Source organism: Euprymna scolopes, chromosome 27, assembly GCF_053919585.1.
Source record: "Euprymna scolopes isolate OS-2025 chromosome 27, ASM5391958v1, whole genome shotgun sequence".
NCBI lineage: Eukaryota > Metazoa > Mollusca > Cephalopoda > Sepiida > Sepiolidae > Euprymna > Euprymna scolopes.
In genome coordinates this window covers 42,789,716-42,810,731 of record NC_136508.1, presented here as the reverse complement: position 1 = coordinate 42,810,731, position 21,016 = coordinate 42,789,716, and the positions used below count along the sequence as shown (strand labels likewise).

Here is a 21,016-nt window from a genome sequence, read left to right as displayed (position 1 = left end):
TTATATTTGGGTTTTAGACCGGAAAAATCGGCGCAAAAGTAAAAAAAAAAAAAAAGAAAAAAAGAAAAAGAAATTTGCCAGGTGAAGGTCGAACGCCGGCATTAAGAATGCATAACGTAGTAGCTATTGGTTCATGTTTTAATTTTTAGCCTTGCAGTAAACATGTTTTTATAGCCCAGTCATTTATGGCAGAGGTAAAATAAATCTTGACTGAACGTTTTGGTTTCGATTCTCGGCGGTGGCGCATGAGTCTTTTTTTAAATACTTTTTAAATCATTACTATATATTTTATACAATCTCTCTCTCTCTATATATATATATATCTCTCTCTCTCTCTCTATATATATATATATATATATATATATATATATATATATATATATAAAAGTGAAAATATCTGTCTGCCTTTTCTCTATGGTAGTTAAGGAAGACTATTATACAGAAAGGCATTACTTTACATATTCACACTTTTTAATATATGCGTATGCACATAACCTTATGAACAGTACGTAGGGCCCAAGCAAAGCCGAGCAGAACTGCTAGTATATATATATATATATATATTTTTTTTTTTTTTTTTGAACACTTTTTTTTTTTTTAAACATTTTTCTAATCCCACTTCATTTTCAGATCATTTTATGTTTATTTTTATTTTTTTTTATCCATTTATATTTGCATTTCGGTATTCCCTATTTACCGTTTCTTTCTCTCCTCCCCTTCTTTCTCTCCTATCTTCCCTATTTTTTCCTTTCTTTTTTATTATTGGCTCTTCTTTAATGGTTCCAATTATTTCATAGTGCCATATATATATATATATATATATATATATATATATATATATATATATATATATATGTATGTATGATAGATTCAGCCACTCTGATGAGCTGTAGACGACGAAACATGTATCAGTGGATAATTATATTTTTAAAATAATACATACACCGCTCCCCATTTGGATGTACAAAACTGGTCAAAAGGAAAATTATTCCCAACTCGCATTTAGGTAAAAATGCACTTCCATATAAATAATTGAATTCATTCAATAAGTATTGCTAACAAAAACAAACATCTCTCTCTCTCTCTCATATATATATATATATATATATATATATATCCATCCAGGTTTGAGATGTCCAAAAGTCGGGACTAATGAATACAACGAAGTTATCAGATAGTGCTCAATAACAAGAGCAAAATATATTTTTTATTTTTGAGGGTAAAAAGTTACATATGGTCGCTACAAACAGCTATCTGTTTCAGTCAATGAGACTTCCTCAGGCGACCTTGAACCCATCGACGCCACAAAGAACAAAAAATATATAATTTATCTACATATATTCCGATTTTCAAAATATAATTTACCTACATATATTCCTATTGGCAAATCAGAATAGATGTAGGTAAATTATATAATTTACTTACATATATTCCCATTTGCACTTACATGTTGCACCTACTTTTAATTACTATTTACCATCTCTCATTCCTTCATTCTCATTTCTAAATGTCATTGAACCAGTTTTTTTCCTATATTTGCATTTTGGATAATTCTGGCCCTTCTCCTCTAATGAGAAGCTTTTAGCTTTGAAATGCCATGGCCTAAAGACGTTTTATCTCAAATTTTCCCTAAACTTTTCCTCATTGTTCTGATGATATAATAAAGTCAGAACTTTTATTTGTCATCATACATTTGGTGTTATTATTATATATATTGTTATTATTATATATATTGGTATTATTAATTATATATATTGGTATTATTATATATATTGACATTATTATATATATTGGTTTTATTATATATATTGGTTTACAGACTGAGAACAGTCTTATTTTAACTATGAATAAATTACTTAACAGTAATAAGAATATAATAGACCTATAACATACGTTAAAGAATAACAAAAATGAGAAAAGCTTTTTCTAATACAAATGTATTAAAACACGTGCAAAAAGGTAAGCATCATCCAAGAATAGTTAGTATAAGCGTTATTTATAGTTACATTGAAAGGAAAACAAAAAAGGGCTGAAATATATCAACAATTTCATATTCATTGTTTATCAAGAAACACAGTTTTTGAAAAAAGGGAAAGAGCAGTCCGAAATCTATATATCTATAAAAGTGAACGTGTTTGTGTGCCTGTGTGCATTTCCCTACGAAATAACTCTGTCAATTTTAAGTCTACAGACTCGAAATTTGATATACAGGGTACTGAGATTTGGGGAAATCTTTGTAATCCTTTTTCAGCAATAGGTTTCGCTGTTAAGGGGTCAAAGTTCAACGATTTGACTTCCGAGAACTCTACCAAACTCCTCCGACACTTTTGGGTTTAAACACTTGAAATTTTAGATATAGGTTTCTTGGACATGGATCTAACTTAATAACTTGATTTGAGCCGAAAACAATAAATGTTAAGGAGTCATAATAGGGGGCAAAGTTAAAAAAATTGACCATTTTTTTTTTTTTTTTTTTTTTTTGCTCCACATACACCTCCAAACACCTGGACAACGCCAGTGTGAAATGCTAAAAATAAAAATAACATTAATAATTTACTCGTATTATTTGTATTCCTTGAACTACTGTACTAATCTTGAGCGTTGTTTGCACAACGTTTCGGTCGATGCAACCTCCGACCTTCTACAAGTGTATCTTGAGTTGGGAATCTGCACAGAACTCTTCATTTAATGTACAAAGATAACATTCTTTCTGCAGGAACCTGAACTGCAGTGGATAGAATACTTTGTAAAATTAGGTTGCCAAAATTACTCTTCTGGAGGTTGAAGGTTCAATCCTTAGTATGGGTGGCACCCAAAATACAATTGCAAATTCCTTAGGACTTCTACCCAATCATGGATCGGGGAACAAGAGTATACTACCCTTGTGGGTTAAATAAAAGGTTCCGTTTGAAATTGCATGCCGAATTATATTTTTTTTCAAATATTTATTCATGGAGTTGTGTTTGATCATTTTGTGAATGAAAAATTGTTTTTTACTTTGCAGAACATGCTGGAGTTTTGCAAAGAGGGGAAAAACCCCACTAACATCAACGTTTGGTGCATTTTAGGTCAGGAAATGAGTTTCTTCAGACAGCCTGATCTGGTAGCATCAAAAGAGTTCTCCAAGATTAACAAAGACCAATGTGCTCCCAACCCCGATTCCTTTATATTTTGATTTTTTTTTTCTATTTCTATCATTTTCGATTTTAATTGGTTCAAGGAAAAAAGCTTGAAAACTATTTAAAAAATTATTTCCCTTGATTTCTTAATTGAAAAATGAGTTTTTACGATTCTAGTCACTTACTTTGACCTGGTAACCTCCAATGAAAGAATATCAAAGTAATTTCCCCCTTAATCTGTTTGAGGTTATACTGAATGAGAATATATAAGATTTGTAATCCTATCTTTAGTAGTTTCTGAGTTACAGCTGTACAAATAAAAAGATAAGTTTATATAATAACTAGCAGGGCTATCTGGCATTGCCCAGGGCAACAGTTTAACATATTTCTATTAAAACCTTCATCTCTCTCTTCCTCTTCTTTCACTCCTTTCTTCTCAGCCCAGCATATATGCTGGATATACACACACTCACTTTTGTAGATTATTCGAGGTATGGGCGACATAAAGGGGAATTAACTCCTTGTAAAAAAAGTTACCTCCCTTTAATTATTACATCGAATATCTGGAAAGCAACAAACCCATCTACTCCTGAGGAAATCGGCACCATTTTAGAGAAAAAATATGAATATTTTTATATTTCAAAAGTATTAGATGTTATTCAGCCGAAGCAATGCCGATCAAGAAAATACTAAATTTGTGGGTTTTTTGTTTTGTAGTTTTAGAGTTTTAGCTGGATATACAAACATACCCATAGACAACTGGCCTTTTTATCTTAGATAATAAATATGGCTTACCTCGTGGGATGTTCAGCCTCTGTTGTTCTTTCTCAAAACTTTTGAAACTGGCAAAAAGAGCTTGAGAAACTTTTTGCGTTGTGCCTGGTGTAAGCGGGAGGATGTGATTTCCAGAATAATCTGAAATGAGAATTTAAACAAAAACAATTAAATGTTAAACAATTGAATTTAAAAAAATTAAATAATAAAATAATTTAAATAAGGAAACGTAATATTTAAATAGAGGTATATTTAAAAAAAAAAAAAAGAAAAGAAAATAGACTAATGTTTAATATATCCCTATTATTTTTTTTCATGCAATATCCTCCTCGTATTTACAATTATACATTTAAGTATAAGAAGGATGTTGTACTTTGTTTGAGGGGGGGGGATTCCTTTTCATTTTTCAGTCGAGTGATTGGATGCCTTTTTTTTTTTTTTGTAGAAAATAAGGTATACTACAAAAATTTTAGAAAAGTTTAAGCGCTCTAAATCTTTTTTCCCTTGAGCGCAAGAGACTTCAAAGTGACCTTATCCTTTACTACATCTTCCATGGATGGTGCGGCCTAGACCGGCTCCATGGGCAAGCGAAAAAGGTCTACCTTCTATATATATATATATATATATATATATATATATATATATATATATATACTAGCAAAAGTACCCGTCGTTGACTGGGTTCAAAAACAGCCTAGAGAAAATGGACTCTGATTTATGAAAGTATGATAGCTTATGAAAAGGAAGGGTTGTAAAGAGATAGCTTCGAATTTGGGGGTATCAAAACCAAAGCAAAATATGATGAAAGTAAAAATAAAATAGATAAACCCCATAATTTCTTATACCATACCTGTTCACACTGAAACACTTATCACGATATTCTGTGGATCTATATTAAAAAAACCTTATTAAACTTTGTGACATATTTCCATTCTATGGAGGTTAGGTGCGAACGAATACCCCATAATTTTATTATACCATATTTCTTCAAACTGAAACATAATTATCAAAGTATACTTACACAGATAGATATGAAAAGTCTTTATTAAAGTGTGTGCCTATTTCCATTCTATGGAGGCCAGGCGCGAACGCATACCCCACAATTTTATTATACCATCCCTATTTAAGTTAAAACATATTTATCAAAGTATTCTTATGTGAATCTATATCAAAAACACTTGTAAACGTTTTTTTTTTTAATTTTTAAATTTTTTATTTCCATACTTTGTGGACCAGGCGCGAACGCAGACCCCACAATTTTAATGAACCACCGTTCTGCCAGATCAAACGCACCCATTCCTGTATCTCGATACATCTATCATTATATGTAATCAGTTTTTTAAAATAGTCGACCATATAGGAGCCTATTCGTGACCAGACACACAGCTTTATATTATAGATATATAAATTCAAAGATGGCGTAACTAAAGAAAACACGATTGCAATTTCTCTTCTGCTTTTCAGATTTTTTAATCATGCCTATGTTTATTTTCTTTTAAAGTTGATGAGTTCCTATTTTTCTAATAGAATAAATAAAAAATTAACGTAATTGCATGAATGGTTCTGTGCTACAAAGCAGGTGAAGAAGTGAACATTTTAACATGCTTAAAGAAATAAACGGTAAGATGGACAACATACTGAAATTGGGAATATAGATATTTTGTCATTTATTTGTATACTAGCATAAATACCCAGTGTTGCCCGGATGGACATGAAATTCAGTTTGGACACAGCTGCTATACTAAGGGATATTGAGCAACCTCCCACAAAAGAATTGAATCGCGCCCCCTCCCCCAAAGTGGGTGACAACTTCCCACTTCTTATTGCCACTGCACTGCCCCCTCCCCACCTACAAAAAAATAGATTAATCAAAGCAACCTTTTGCTCATTCAAAATAGCAAGTGCGGTGTGACTGGAAAAAAAAAAAAAAAAAAAAAAAAAAAGTCGCAGTAGGTAGGCTTGAACCTGAATGTTACTGGCAAATGTTTTTTGCCCATCGAACAACAACTTATGACGTAATGAACCTGCAAGATAACGTTTTTAAATATACTTTCAGTTTGTTACGCGTGCGTAGTTTGTGAAAAGCACAACGTGGAAAATGACCCCCCTCCCCACCTTTGCAAGAAATGGGCCAGTTGACCACCACAGAATTAATCATTTTTTTATTTTTCACATATTATGCATCCAAGGTATCGCTCTTTCAGATGGTACCAGTTTTAATCTGGTATGATGTGACTGAAGAAAGTTTTTAATGGACATACGAACACACACACGCACAAAAAAAAAAAAACAAAAAAAAAAAACCCAGATTTCTAATAGACAAACCTCGTTGCTCGGGTGTTTGGAGGGGAGGTGTGTGTTGAAAAAAAAAAAAAAAAAAAAAAAAAAAGTGGTATTAGGCAGGTAGGCTCGAACCCGTACCGCAAAGGAGAAAAAGAATGTGAAAAAAGTGACGTCTTTGCTTACGAAAGGAATGTGTAAGCCTTTAAACTGTCAAATGCTAACTCCTGGCGTTAAAATTTGGAGCAAATCTTCATATATTTAAAAGAATCGAAAGAAACTCGTTTTACATACAATTATTTTATGAATAGCAATTAGAGAAAGCATGTTAACAAGATTGTAAGTTAGAAAAAATGTGATTGAAGCAATAATTTAACAAGTTTTAAGAAGTATTTTCGTTGTTTGAAAGAATCATGATTAAAGAAATATATATATTTAAAAAAAAAAAGCTTCCGAGACTAATCAAAATACAGACGTGTTTTTTTTTTAATAAACGTATTTATTCAATATTTTGACCTATACCAGTCTTCATCAAGTAATACAATTTTTTTTATATTTATAAATTTTTGGTTTTTATTACAATCCACAGACGTACGAAAAAGTGGTAAAAATTAAAAAAAAAAAAAAAAATATATATATATATATATATATATATATATATATATATATATATATATATATATATATATAGCAAATGTTATCAAAAGCAAGATAAGTTACTCTTCTACCTATCTGAAAAAAGTTTTTTAGCGGTTTTATTCGCTTTTAGAGGTTTAATCGGTTCGAAAATCAGTTTTTTTGTCGGTATATGTGAAAAAAAAAAATTGTGGCGAGTTGACTGTTAAATACGTGAAATTTGGAAAAATGAGTTAAAACTTAAAAATTATACAAAATACTGTTAGAAACCCACCCAGTGTGTGACCGTGGCATATATTGGGTGGGCTTCTAATAGTATTTTGTATAATTTTTTAGTTTTAACTCATTTTTTCTAACTTCACATACTTAAGTCAGCTCACTCTCACGACCATTTGTCTTTTTTTTTCGTATGTCTGTAGATTGTAATACAAATCCATTTTTTTTTCTCCAAGATTTCGAGATAAGTTTTTTTTTTGGGGGGGGGGGCAGACATGCTTCTTATATTCAAAATATTGAGAGATGTGTGAAATAAAAATGTTTTATCAGCCTAAAAAATAAAAGTAAAATTTTTACTTATCAACAGATGCAATTCGCCCATCTCGAATTTAGGATCAACAAGAAGAAATCGAAGAGTCAAAACCGTATCAAATTATCCTCACTCTACCTTGCGTCTTTGCTTGTTTTTTTTTCTGGTGAAAAAAAATCTTTAGAATCAAATCCTCTGATCTAGTAGAACACACAGCTTTAAGGCTGGCTTGCCACCGGCTGAGTGTTAAAAAAAAACATTCTGAAAAGTGTGTGAGAGGGGGGGGGGGGGAGGGTGTATACTGATTTATCAAGAGAATCTCGGAATGAACCGGATTTGGTGACCCCTGGTCAGCTTGACCTTACAAAGGACACCACACTAATGAAGTGTTAGAAGTGGATTACTTCAAGTGGTGTTTATAGTTATTGAAGTAAATAAGTCATGTTCAACTTTAATTTAAAAAAAATAAATTCCCGGCATTTTTTTTTTTTTTTTTTTACTATAGACAATAAACCGAAAAAGTGATAAAGAAACAAATGTATAACAAATAAATGTTACCAAAGGCAAGATAAATTATTACTCTGCTGCTTATCCGGTTAAGCTTTTGTTTCAACTTAACTTTGAAGCGTTTATTCAGTTAGAAAAAAGACAAGATGGCCAACATAATAGTTATCTGTGAAGTCTCGATAATAAAAAATAAAATAAAGTACTGATGAAATTTTATATATATATATATATTGCCTTTGGTAACATTTATTTGTTATATAGTTGTTTGTTACCACTTTTTCGGTTTGTTTACAGTAAAATATGCCCTCTTCCAAAATTTTAAAATTTATATACAAAACTGATCCCCCAATCTAAATAGTGATGGAAATCCATCCAATAAATGTCATCTTGCCTTTGGTAACATTTATTTGTTATAGTTTTAATATTTTTTTACCACTTTCAATTTGTTGTTTATAGTAAAACATGCCCCAAAGTTTTAATCCTTAGCTAAATTTACTCACGTGTTTGTTTTTTTTAAAATGCTTTTTAAAACAATATTAACAAAAATTTTTAAAAATGCTTTTTAAAACAATATAAACAAAAATTTTTTTAAATGCTTTTTAAAACAATATTAACAAAAAATTTTTTAAAAATGCTTTTTAAAACAATATTAACAAAACATTTTTTAAAAATGCTTTTTAAAACAATATTAACAAAAAATTTTTTAAAAATGCTTTTTAAAACAATATTAACAAAAAATTTTTTTTAAATGCTTTTTAAAACAATATTAACAAAACATTTTTTAAAAATGCTTTTTAAAACAATATTAACAAAAAATTTTTTAAAAATGCTTTTTAAAACAATATTAACAAAAATTTTTTAAAAATGCTTTTTAAAACAATATTAACAAAAATTTTTTTAAAAATGCTTTTTAAAACAATATTAACAAAAAATTTTTAAAAATGCTTTTTAAAACAATATTAACAAAAAATTTTTTAAAAATGCAAGTGAATTATTTACACTTGTACATTTCACGTTTGCGTTTATTTTAAATAAGCAAAAAGTTTTTAATTTTTAAAAGTGAATTAATGTACCTATTTACAATGCCTCCCCACGGGACAGTTAGACACCAGGGTCGTTTTTTAACACGGAGAAAAGGTACAAAAATCAAAATTGTCTCAGCAGTGAAGGATTTTTCCTCCACTGAAAGAAAACGAGAAATGGAAGTGCGACAGCTGAAGAACAGATACTACACTTTGAGGTATTTATTTGCTCCCCCACTGAGCAAATTAGGCACAAGGCCGATTTTTAAAGTGAGGAGTGAAGGGGAAATGGGGACCAACTCCCCGGGGAGTAGAGGAGCTGGATAGTGACAATTGGTATGAAGGGTTGCCCCTTCATTGACCAAGGTCTTATATGTGGGGTTACCCCCACATACGGTCTTTGCTTGCAGTATCTGCCGGAACAGATACTACACTTTGATCTTAGCCAAAAGGCCAAGTAGCCAAATGTAGATAGTTATTTAAATTTGTAAGATTTTAAAACGTTTTTTTTTTTTTTTTTTTTTTTAAATATAAAAACTGTTTTTATAACAATCTTAAAACTTACCTTCCTAAATTCGAAAGTAAATTATTAACACTTGTTTAAGTTCCTCAACTTTCTTGCCTGTAATTTGATACTGAAACACATCCGTTACTTTTGATTATTATTTTTTTGATCTGATATGAAAATTACTCCCGCCAAAAAGCATTCTATATTTTTACAAAGCATGGAGTATTGTTGCCACTATCTCTCTCGGTTTTAGACAGGATTCTAGAAAGTCTCCATTCTAATAAGACTCTCACTATCGACTCGCTGTCTTAAGGTTTTGATTTCGATCTCAGCTCAAGTGTGTTACACACACACACACACATATATATATATATATATATATATATATATATATATAGTAATTTATAAAATATATATGGCGATTAAGCTACACTAAATATTCGGCGTTTCATCCACTCTAGGATTCGTCAGGCGCGCATAAGCCTGACGAATCCTAGAGTGGATGAAACGCCGAATATTCAGTGTAGCTTAATCGCCATATATATTTTATAAATTACTAACTAGCTCTACCTACGTATTGAGCACTTTTGAAGTAAATACTTAAAGTTTACGCATAAATCTATACTTTCGTATATTAATTTTATGTGAGTAAATGTAGTTTTTTTTTTTTTTTTTTTTTTTACATAGTGATCACCACTTATCAAGGCCCGGAAGCCACTCAGGGATAAGGGTTATTGCAAGTACATTACGTTAGTGTGGAGATTTGATGGAGTGTTTACTTAAGGGGGCGGTTCATTAGGAATTTGTTAACATTAGACTTGAAGACATCCAAGTTGTAGTCCGGAGGGAAGCAGGCAGACGGAACAGAGTTCCACAGGCGTGCAGCTCTAAGATATAGATATAGATGCAGTTCTAAGATATATATATATATAGATTAAATGACAAAATTTATATTCCAAAATACATGATGTTGACAATTTTTATATTTTATTCCTTTACATTAATTGATCCTTACAGTTCTTGACAGTGTCTGTTTCGTAGCGCAAAATCAATCACCTAATAATTATATCCATTAGTGAATCTATTATGCCCTTAACTCATCAGAAGAAATAGCAATAATCTTCCAAATTTTCGGATTCTCGCCATGGCGTAAATTCCTTTTGGTGGATTGATTGTTGCTATTTCTTCTGATGAGTTAAGGGCATATCTTTTTCAAATACAACTCAATCAAAAAGGAATATTTTAGTAATGAGATTCCGATATTTTACGACCGGGCAAAGTACCCCCCACCCCGCTTGTACTGGCCATAAATTCTAAAACTGCAAGAAATCAGATAAAGTTGCGAAAATTGAGATTATCCCATCAAGTACTTGAACTTTAACAAAGGAAACGATTAAAGATAATCCATAAGAATAATAAAAAAAAACAACAAAAAAAAAACTTAATCTTTTGTAAAACAAACTACTTGTTAATTCTTCATTAATTGTGAAAAAAAAAAAAAAAAAAATCCTGATTTATAAAAGGTTTTTCATTAAATTCCAAATCCTACAATTTAATCACAATAACCCAACAAAAACTACCTCTAAAGATAACTCCCAACAAAAAATTGTATTTTTATTTATTTATTTTTTTAATTGCAGCCCACATTTAAAAAAAAGAACTTTAGTTCTTTTTTTAAATGTGGGCTGCAATTGTGGGCTGCAATTAAAAAAATAAATAAATAAAAATACAATTTAAAAAAAAATATTTTATGGGTACTTGTTTAGTTTAATCAAGACATTAAAAAAATGAAAATTTATATATATATATATATATATATATATATATATATATATATATATATATATTGTACGTACTTGTTATGGAATTAAGTTCTCATGAAAAAAAAAATCACTTAATTTGATAATTTTTTTTTTTTTTTTTTTTTTTTTACAGCGGAAAAAGTTTTGACAGCGAACAGAAGAAGCCATGTTTGGATTTTTAGACCACGAGGAAGGATAGAGAAATATCTTGTAACGTGTCGACAACGCTCGGTATATGTGAAAGACTTGAGTTATCTCCCTGTGGTGCACTCCCTCTCCCTTCCTTGTGGTCTAAAAATTTAAACATGGCTGCTTGTGTTCGCTGTTATAACAATTTTTCTGATGAAAAAAAAAAAAAAAAAAAATACTTTATCAAATTTAAGTGAATTTTTTTATGAAAACTTCATTTTTTCTCAGTATTTCCATTTAATGTCTTGATTAAACTAAACAAGTACCCTTTTATTTTATTTTTGTTTGATTCCTTGCGACTGCTCCAGACACAGGTTGAGTTCGGGTTTTAAAATGCAACAAGACTGCTACATTACCTCAATTTTCTTTATTGTATTTCTCCCTTTTTTTCTGAATATTTTTTTCTAGACTTTTGTATATATCTCCTATCTCTAGCCATATTATCGCGATATATATATATATATATATATATATATATATATATATATATATATATATATATATATATATATATATACACGTTTTATTTTTTATTACCGTATCTTTCTGTTAAGTTACATTATTGTTTCAGCTACCCGGCCGTTTTTTTTGGCCGTCTGTAGCTTCCTCAGACTTTTACAGAAATGTTCGTTATTATGGGATGAAAGAGTGAATCAGGTCAGGGGAGGGGTGTCAGAAGAGCGCTCTTCTGTCACCTCTCCCCTGACCTGATTCACTCTTTCATCCCATAATAACGAACATTTCTGTAAAAGTCTGAGGAAGCTACAGACGGTATCCTTTCTATTTTGAAATTGAACAGAGGCATCGATTCCATACTATCTATTCAACGTCTATATACCTATAATATATATTTAATTTTTATTTCTAGACTAAATTTTTTTTCCCCATTTTTTTTTCTTTTTTTTTTTTTAATATATATACTAGCGGGGGTATTCAGCGTTGCTCGGGTGTTTGGAGGTGTGTGTGGGGGGTTAAAATCAAAACAAAGTGAAAAATAAAGAATAAACGAATGTAATAATCCTGTTTAAATATTATATAAAAAAAAAAAAAGAAAACGAACATGATGCGAAATAAAGAATAAGCGAACGATGTTTAAACTTAAAAAAAGCGGGGACCCCCCCCCCCCAAAAAAAACAGCAAACGTGATGGAAAAATAAAAACGAACAAAAAAAAAAATGGCATAAATAACCGTTTCAATATTAAAACTCTAAAAATCGAAAAAAACAATATATCCGACATCTCAGCTCGAACGTGCAATCTTAAGATAACAATGCTGCTACTATACCGACCGGTCTATGACTGCGTGAGCGAAATTAAGTCGTTTTTTTTTTTTTTTTTTTTAATATCTAAACTAATTCAAGAAAGAACGTTTTTGCGCATGCATGTATGGCTAAATCGTTATAAAAGAACGATTTTTTTGCTACCCCTCCCTGTAGAAAAGTGTCCAGTTGAGGGTGATGGAATTAATGTTTTTAGCCATTTCTTTTATATTTGTCATCCGAAAGGTCAAGTTTCAAAAATATACCGATCTGGTGAAAATTCGTTGCATCTGTCGACAGTTTTTTGCAAGACATACAAACATACATACATGCATTTAAACAGACTTTTACCCTTTATATTATAGATAAGCTTGCTCTCTTCTGGTGAGAAGCATTAGGCTTCGAAAAATCATGGTCTAAAGAGATTTCTTTATATTTCACACATTTTCCCTTATTTGATCATCAAATAAAGTTTATTTGACTTTGAACTGCCATATTAATATTCTCCAAATGAGTTTCTTTAGGGGTATTTTAAACGGATTTCCAAGAGCATAATATCAATACAATCCCCCATTTAAGCATTCAAGTCAAATGTGCATTGAAATGGATCGATTATTGAATTCTCACCGATAATCGATATTGCCTTTTTCTTTTTTTCATTGCTCTCAGTGTCCTTCTTGTGAAAGCCTAGATTATTTTTCATGATTATTATTATTATTTACTAACTAGGAGTAGTTACAGAGGCCATCATCAAAGATTTTTCATTTTTTTTTTTTATCATCAATCAATCAATGGCAATAAGGTTTTGTAAAAAACCCTCACTTATTTATTTGAATTCAAGTCAAATTTACAACTAAAAAGTAGTGTGTATGTGTGTGTAGTTGTATCGATTGGTTTCCTAGATGTAAATCCAATGAAACCCGCGGGATTATTAAGGAGTGCTCAATGCAAGAGAGAATTGATGTATAGTTTGTTTATTATATAAACATTATTGGTTACACATGTGCATACATGCTTCAGTGGAATCCCAATCTAAAGAGACCACTTCATCAGATCAATATCGCCTCTTCTTTGGTCTGATGAAGTGGTCTCTTTAGATTTTGATTCCACTGAAACATGTATGCACATGTGTAACCAATAATGTTTGTATAATAAAGTGTATATATATATATATATATATATATATATATATATATATATATATATATATATATATATATTTGTTACCTACTTTGTTCAAAAACTTGAACGGGATTGAAGGGATGGAGATATATAGCTCTGTACTAGATGACCTTATCAGTCCTTCACAGATGGGTAGAGCACAAAGACAATATTCACAAACTAAATTCAACAAAACCTGCTTTAAAGTAACGTTCCTGATGCAATGTTTTGCTGTAATATTCGCGTTAAGGATTTTTATTTTATTTTATTTTAGAAGCAAACCTCTACCATACTAGAAATTGAAATGTTTAAAATACCCAAAAATAATTTTCATAATTTATGAAAAAATAAAAAGAAAAATACAAAAAATATTTTTAAGTAAAAAAAATAATCTATGAAACAATTTATGTACACACACACATATGAACATATGAAGGAATATATACACACATATATATGTAGAGAAATAAAAAGGAACAAACCGTATTATGTGTTCATCAACGTTTCGTCTTTATTTCGAGACTTCCTCTGGATGAAATAAAGACGAAACGTTGATGAACACATAATACGGTTTGTTCCTTTTTATTTCTCTATTTTTTCGGAATACTATTTCCATTATTTTCATCATATATATGTGTGTATAAATACATACACAGATATACATATGAAGGAATATATATATATATATATATATATATATATATATATATATATATAACTACTTAATTTACTAAAAATTAATATACGAAAGTATATATTTATGCGTAAACTTTAAGTATTTACTTCAAAAGTGTTCAATACGTAGGTAGAGCTATACATTTTATAACTTTATATATATATATATGTGTGTGTGTGTGTGTTTACACACATGAAGGAATATATATATATATATATACACACACACACATAAAGAAATATAAACATGAAGGAATATCTATATATATACACACACGGATATATATATATATATATATATATATATATCCGTGTGTGTGTGTGTGTTTACACACATGAAGGAATATATATATATATATATACACACACACACATAAAGAAATATAAACATGAAGGAATATCTATATATATACACACACGGATATATATATATATATATATATATATATCCGTGTGTGTGTGTGTATATATATATATATATATATATATATATATATATATATATATACACACACACACACTCACATATATATATGAAGGAATATATATACGCAAACATATACATATGGAGGAATAACATACATACATACATACATACGAAGGATGTATATAAAATGAAAAGGTTTTCTTTTTCAAGGAAAAAAATATACAGCTTAATTTTAAAAAGCACCAAACACTAACTTTTCAGTGTTTATGGCATAAAAGCACCTTTTCTCTCCCCACTCCATTTTTTTTTCTATGTTAAAGCTGAGATATCTGATAAGCTAATGTTTACCCAGATGTTGCAGACATCTTTTTTACTTACTCTGAACAACAACAACACCCCTGCCCCCACCCACACATAATATTAAAGTATGATGTATAGAAATGCAGGCTCGTTTTCAGTTGGACAATTCAATTTGTAAATTCTTATGGAAAAATAAAAGCGTTTAATTGAGGATGGAGAGAAAAAAAAAAAAAAAAAAAAAAAAAAAACGTTGCGAGTCTACCGTTATTTTCATGGCAGATGCTTGGCCGAGCTCAACAATGGTACCACCCCTGTAAGACATTCACAATAAAGACTCGACTAGCTATAACCACTATCCTCAATCACTCTTTTATTTTCTATCCGTGCCAAAAACTAAACAAAAATTTCATGAGCAGGGTATTTTTTCATAAGAATTACTGTCCGTGGAACACAATACCACGGAGCTGCTTTACAGCTGACTATAACATGACCATTTTCAAGTCTAATATAAACAAGTTCTTGTGCCATCTTCTAAAATAAACTCATCTAATTTCTATCAAGGTGGTGTTTCAATAACTCTTATCCTTGAATTGCTTTCAGGCCTTGATAAGCGGTGACACTATAATATATATGTTTAGTTCTCTCCCACAGAAAGAACTTAGACACTAGAGTCGGAAAAGTGGGATTGAGAAGTTAGTAACCCCCACCCCACTCCGGGAGGGGCACTCTGACCCGCAAAAAGTGCCTGGGCTGTCCCGTCGGCATTCGCCGATAAGGGCGCCTCAGGCGATTAGCAATAAACTAATCCCTCAAATAGAGAAAGCAAAGCCTGGAAGGGTGGACCTCCTAGAACTGCACGGAACTTAACTACCGCAAAATCAATAGGGATCGGATCATTACAGGAATAGTCTAATCTTTGTTGATTTTGGGGACAGAGGATAAAAATTCGCAGCCACTACGCAAAAAAAAAAAAAAAAAAAAAAAAAAATTGGTGATAAAGTTCTACGATTCCACGGTTAACCTCTGACCTCTGAGAAGGAAAATTTGTATTACCTTCACTTTCTGTACAACATTCGGACATTTTACTTTTGCTTGGCATCAGACTGATTGGTGTCGTTGATGCGTGAATGCTTGTGTATTGCAAGCTAATTTTGGCTTCTTTAGCATGGACTCCTCAGAAATTCGTCTACTTTAGAGCCACTGTCGCAACTGAGGCGAGTTTTGTCGGTGATGATGATACTCTAACGAAAGTATGACCATTGTATATCAATGGCGGCGTAAGGATGAAAATACAACAATCTATAGCAAAAATAAACCGGAAAAAAGAAATAAACGCAAATCAAAATAATTTTTTTTTTTAAATTCTATCAAACAAACCATAAGGGGAAGGACCTATATTTCGTCTTCTAGTTTAGTTGAGGCTTAATAATGATTAAGCCTCAAATAAACTAGGAAGCTAAACATTCTCCCCGCAAGGCTTTTTTGGTTTGATTTTTTTTATCTTATATTTTGATCTCCGTTTATTCTTTTCTTTTTTTTTTTCGTTTTATTTTTCTGATATTACTAGCATGGCTACCCAGCGATGCACAGGGGGGGGGGGAATAGACAAACAGAACAGAAGAGTTAAAACATAAAAAGTTTGCCTAATATCTTTCTTTTAAAATTTTTTCCTTCCCTTCCTATCCTATTCCTAAGTTTTTGAGAGAGAGAGAGAGAGAGAGAGAGAGAGAGAGAGAGAGAGAGAGAGAGAGAGAGAGAGAGAGAGGACTGACCAAAATGTCCGAATTTTTTTTTCTTCCATTTTTTCATGGCATTAAATGTGTTAATGTGCTTTAATGTATTTACCGAAAGACATTAAAATACTAAAACGGTTTTCTATAAAGAGGCATAGATTTTTTTTCAGTCGGTTTATCTCATTTCTTCAGGTCCGATTTCTTTTTCGTGGCTTCTTTCTCTTATCTTTCAAAAGCGTTGCACTAAAGAATGCAACAGACGACCACGAGACATCACATTTATTCCGAGTTCACACACACACACACACACACACACACTACTTTTTAAAATTTCGGTTTCAATGCAATGCAGAGAGTAAAATGATAAGGATAGAGGAGAGAAATGCAGACATATCAGGATAAAGTTGAAAGGATATGGGGAAATATCTATATACTAGTATATATGTACCCGGCGTTGCCCGGTATTCAACGTAACGTTGAATTCCTTTTAACAAAAAGTAAAAAAGAAACCGAGACATGTGCACGGAGTATTAAGTCTACAGTAAAAAAAAAAAAAATTCCCGAGCCGAGATCGAAACCAAAAATCTAAAGACAACGAGTTAAATACGATCTTTAAAAAGTATTTTCAAAGTTCGTGAAACAGTTGACAGATAAAAAATCAGATGACCCCCCCCCCACCTCACATACCAACTTTTCAATTTTGACCATTTAGCAGCCCCTTTTTTTCCGGATGAAAACAGATTAAAAAGTTTTTCATATATCTGAATACTCTAAATACCAAATTCCAAGTTTATAAGTAAAAAAAAAAAATATATTCGTGGAGTATATAGGCTGAGAAGTGTCCTCACGCACACAGATTCTCACTTTTCAATATATCAATATATTAATACCGCAGTATCTTTAACGTACCTACGTGTGTCACGGTTTCCAGATAATAAATTATTCGATGGGGAAACCCTATTAAAAAGGAAGATAGGTGATAACATACTACGAACATTAAATTAGTATATAGATACGCTAATTTAATGTCGTATGTCATCACCTATCACTCTTAATAAATAGGATCGCCCAATCACGGAAGAGGCAATGTAATAATTAAAAAAAAAAATGTCACTTTTGGGCTGTACCATCCATAGCCTTGAGCCCCTGGGGGGGGGGGCATACGCCATCTACAACTTTTGTAAATGCTTTTGTAGCGAGTTCTTTTTACAGGGTGAGGGTGCTGGCCCCACGTCCAACCTTCCCAGAAGGTACATACAGCGCCTAGCCTTCCCAAATGGTCACCCATCTGGTACTGGCCAGGCTCAATGTTGCTTAACTTCTGTGATCTGGCGAGAACCGGTGTGTCAACGTGATTGTGCCATACTTTTGGGCTGTACATGAAACTAAAATATACCCTCTTGGTCTTCTAGCTAGGATCCAAGGGTAGTATCTGTTCTATCTAAAGATGGTATAATGGTATCGTGTTGGCACCGGGCGTCCGTACAATGGAAATAGGACTCCTATAAGGATATTGGCGATAAACCGTAATAGCTAGATATGTTCTAACATTACATTAACCAAATTACTTAAAGAAATATTTTTGCAGTTTTATCAAAAGGGCCAACGTAGTACCACAGGGTCTCTATTCACGCTGAACGTCCTGAATGCCCAGTAGCAATATATTACATATGAAAGATACGGCTGTGGAATTTCCACAGGTCCCGCTAGCATACAGATGAATAGAGAAGGGATACAAAATGAATTACATTATACAGTGTTCATAAAATCTCGTTACAATTTATATAATATTAGCAGAGGCACTCGGCGTTGCCTGGACCATATAAGACAAAGAAGAAACGTAGTTGCGTTTGAACACATAAAAAAAAAGTGGACGTTTTCGTCCTAAATTCCGTTTTCAATAAATATTCATAAAATAGTTAAAAAGGTTTAATATCAATTATTTCTTTGTTGTGTATGGACTTATTGTACCGTGCGAATTTTTAAATAGTATTTTGAAATTAAAATTAAGTTTTGCGCATAGTAAAAAGAAAAAAAGTTATGTTTAACGCTTTGCAAAAACGTTCATAAGTGCGTAAACACAAAAAAGCTTGAACATTATCAGGGCCCCAAATTAAAAAAAAAAAAAAAAAAAAAAAAAACGATATCAGAAAAAAAAAAATCTTTTAATCTTGTTTAAATGCAAAAGCTTACCGAAATGTTTTAAAAAATATGTTAATAATAAAAAAAAAAAAAATGAAATGTCCGCCATGAGGTGAACACAAAAACTAATAGTTCTGGGACAACCCTCTAACCTATTCGGCCACGGCGACGACAGTCATACCATGACGTTGCAAATTTATGTGTTTAACGTACCCGAGAAGTGAAACGGTTCACACATACGCAGATGCTGAAATCGTTTGGAAAGAGACGATTTTATGTGACTCACTTCCATTAGATTCTGCAGTCGTTAATGAATATTTTGTTCTAAATTTCACATTATGCATCTGAGTCTCTGCCCTTTCAGATAGCATGAGACTCATTTTTATCCGATTTGGATTTCAAAAGTTTTAGCAAGACACATAAACACACATACGCAAACAACTCCCCTTTATATAATAAACTAGCGGGGGTACTCGGCATTGCCTGGGTATGTAGCGGTTTTATGGTAAGAGTATTGAGCAACGGAGACTTAAAAAAAAAAAGAGAGAGAAAAGAAAGTTTCAATCGAGCGAGAAACAAACAAACAAAAATATCACAAATCCGCCAAAAAAAAAAAAAAGAAAAAAAATGAAAATAGCGAGTACCTGTGCGAGCGTAAAAAAAAAAAAAGGTAGTAAGTAGGCAGTCAGGCTCGAACCCGTAATGTTAAGAGGAAAAAGAAGTGAACAAAAAACTAACGGTTTAGCCACCACGCCCACTGTAACATACAACGTTGCCGCCGTTCAAAATGAGGTTAATTTATTACAAGGCGTATGACGATTTTGCAAAAATGTTGACAAAAAGTGACCTCGCCTTGTGAAAAACGGCCCAGTTGATGGTCAAAGAATTAATCTTTTGTGGCTAATTTTTGGATATTTGTTGTCCAAGAAACTGACGTTTATAACGATACCAATTTTGTCAGCCTTCGTCGTGTATGTTGAAAGTTTTAATGAGACATACAAACATACACACACACTAACAGGCGTTTGAGAGGGGGGGGGCGAAATAAAAAAACAAAAGAATAAGCGAAGTAATAGCCCTGTTTAAATATCATGTAGAAAATCAATGTTAAAACTTCTTAAAAAAAAAAAAGCGAAAAAAAAAAACGAACGTGTTGCAAACAAAGGATGTTAAAATTTCTTAAAATTAGAAAAAAAAAAGAAAAAAAAGAAGAAAAACGAAAAAAAAAGAAAAAAAAAGAAAACGTGATGGGGGAAAAAAACGAACGTGTTGCAAACAAAGGATGTTAAAATTTCTTAAAATTAAAAAAAAAAAAAAAAAAGAAAACGTGATGGAGAAAAAAAAGACGAACGTGATGCAAAAATAACCATGTTAAAACTTTTTAAAAAATCCGAAAAATAAAAACAAAAAATGGCATAAATAACCCTGTTTCAATATTAAAACGTTAAAAACCGAAAAAGAAAGAAAGAAAAAAAAAAGACATCTCACATCATGATTCGAACTTACAACCTTTAAATAATGATGCCTAAGAGTACATCGATGAAATTGGGTCGTTTTTTTTTTTTAATATTTAAACTAATTCAAGTTCCAACGTTATTTGCACATGCATAGAAGCTATCTTGTCATGAAGGAATGCTTTTTTGTTACCCCTCCCTGTACAAAACTGGCCAGTTTAAGGTGAATAAATTAATGTTTTTAGCCACTTTTTCGATATTTGTCTTCCAAGATGTCGAGCTTAAAAATGATACCAATCTCATGAAAATCTATCGCCTCTGTTGAAAGTTTTTTGCGAGACATACAAACACACGCACAAACATACCTTGCCTTTTATATATACAGAAGATAATCACGTTGACACACTAGTTCTCATTAAATCACTGAAGTTGAGTAACGATGAGCCCAGTCAGTACCACATGGGTGACCATTTGGAAATGCTATGTGCTGTATGTACCGTGC

General features: G+C 31.5%; 1 protein-coding gene across 14 annotated transcripts in view; it reads right to left on the bottom strand.

Annotated features, from left to right (window-relative positions):
- LOC145248838 (protein c-ets-1-A-like) overlaps window positions 1-21,016 on the bottom strand; it is a 423,966-nt gene that overhangs the window by 40,660 nt on the left and 362,290 nt on the right. For 13 of the 14 annotated variants that reach the window (XM_080110549.1, XM_080110557.1, XM_080110553.1 and 10 more), the window contains one exon: window positions 3,915-4,034. In XM_080110549.1, the coding sequence (XP_079966675.1) occupies window positions 3,915-4,034 (120 nt within the window). Of the gene's footprint in view, window positions 1-3,914; window positions 4,035-7,382; window positions 7,583-21,016 lie in introns of those variants that run through there. The other variant, XM_080110560.1, reaches the window with a different exon arrangement.